This window comes from Mandrillus leucophaeus, unplaced genomic scaffold, assembly GCF_000951045.1.
Source record: "Mandrillus leucophaeus isolate KB7577 unplaced genomic scaffold, Mleu.le_1.0 Scaffold52, whole genome shotgun sequence".
Taxonomy (NCBI): Eukaryota; Metazoa; Chordata; class Mammalia; order Primates; family Cercopithecidae; genus Mandrillus; species Mandrillus leucophaeus.
Window position 1 is genome coordinate 3,412,754 of NW_012105586.1, and position 1,604 is coordinate 3,414,357.

Below are 1,604 nucleotides of genomic sequence, written 5' to 3' on the forward strand. Positions count from 1 at the left end.
ACCCCTCACCCCGCCTCCCTGGGCTGGGGCTGGGGCTGCGGGCTGGCCTCTTGGGCGGGGGAGCCGGAGTCTGCGCCCCGCTCCACGTGTCAGCCTCGGGATACGTCAGAACCCGAGTAGACCCCGGTTCCCACCCCAGCCTCCACCCGGCGGCCCGCCTGCCGTTCCTCGCCACGTGTCACCATCGCTCCCCACCCCTGGGACCCCTAGGCGGGGTGGGGAGACCCTCCTCACCCAGGGCGGCTTGGGGTATGTTTTCCCCACCCCAGAGAACCCAGGCCCCTGACTGTCACTCCGCCCGCAGTAAGACCTATGGCAACGTGCTGGTGTTGGACGGTGTCATCCAGTGCACGGAGAGGGACGAGTTCTCCTACCAGGAGATGATCGCCAACCTGCCTCTCTGCAGCCACGCCAACCCGCGAAAGGTACCCCAGTGTCCCCTGGAACAGTGCCGGACGAGGGGCGGCCCCAGGTGTGCCCCGGACTCTTCCCAGATGCTGCCTGCACGGTTGTCAGAGAAAGTGCTAGCAAGGCCGGGGAGTCCCGCAGAGAGGTGGGGGCCGACACTGACGCCGCCTCGGAAGCCTAGGGCAGCCCTGGAAGGAACTTCCAGGAAAGGGGACACCAGCACGGAAGATTTTCCGAGGGTAGAAAATGATGAGGCCCGTGGGTCCGAGGGACCAGGGGGTCTGCTTCTGGGTCCTGGGGGCGCCCAGTTCTGCCAGGGCCCCTGCCTTTACTGCCCCCTCCTCCCAGGTGCTGATCATCGGGGGCGGAGATGGAGGTGTCCTGCGTGAGGTGGTGAAGCACCCCTCCGTGGAGTCTGTGGTCCAGTGTGAGATAGACGAGGTGAGTGCCGGCATAGAGCCTATTGGGTGGGCTTTGAGTCCTGGTTCTCCCGCTAGCCAGCTGTTCCCTTGAAATGGGTGCACACCCCTGAGCAAGGCAGGTGGGGCCTGTTTCCCCATCTGGAAAACACCTGGTCAGGGAGGGTTCAGTAGGAAAACCAGATGGCAGAGAGCCTGGCAGGTGGTGAGGGCACCTGCGTGGCGAGTTCTTAGTAAGACTAAGCAGATTTTTTTTTTTTTTTTTTCTGAGACGGAGTTTTGCTCTTGTTGCCCAGGCTGGAGTGCAGTAGCACAATCTTGGCTCACTGCAACCTCCACCTCCCAGGCTTAAGTAATTCTTCCACCTCAGCCTCCCAAGTAGCTGGGATTACAGACATGCGCTACCATGCCCAGCTAATTTTATATTTTTAGTAGAGATGGGGTTTCTCCATGTTGGTCAGGCTGGTCTTGGACCTCGTGACCTCAGGTGATCTGCCAGCCTTGGCCTCCCAAAGTAGTGGGATTACAGGCGTGAGCCATCCCGCCCAGTCAACTAAGCTGATTTTTAAGCTGATTTTTAATCTCATCCCCCGGCAGGGCCCAGAGACAGCTCAACTATTAGTACATTACCCCTTACGCTCAGTAGCTGCTCACTAAAATCGTGCTACGTGCCAGGTGTTGCCCGGGTACGGGGACAGTGGTAGACAGATCAGTCCCTGCCCCCTAGGAGCTGATGTCCTAGTTAAAGGAGACATCAAATGGCCAGACATGGTGGCT

The 1,604-nt window shown here is 59.9% G+C and overlaps 1 protein-coding gene across 1 annotated transcript in view; it reads left to right on the plus strand.

The window, feature by feature from the left end:
- The first annotated feature begins 6 nt into the window (after positions 1 to 6).
- Positions 7 to 1,604, plus strand: part of SRM (spermidine synthase) — a 5,244-nt gene continuing 3,646 nt past the window's right edge. The window contains exons 1-2 of the mRNA XM_011996607.1: positions 7 to 425; positions 757 to 849. Of these exons, the coding sequence (XP_011851997.1) occupies positions 252 to 425; positions 757 to 849 (267 nt within the window). The 5' untranslated portion in view covers positions 7 to 251. The remainder of the gene's footprint in view (positions 426 to 756; positions 850 to 1,604) is intronic.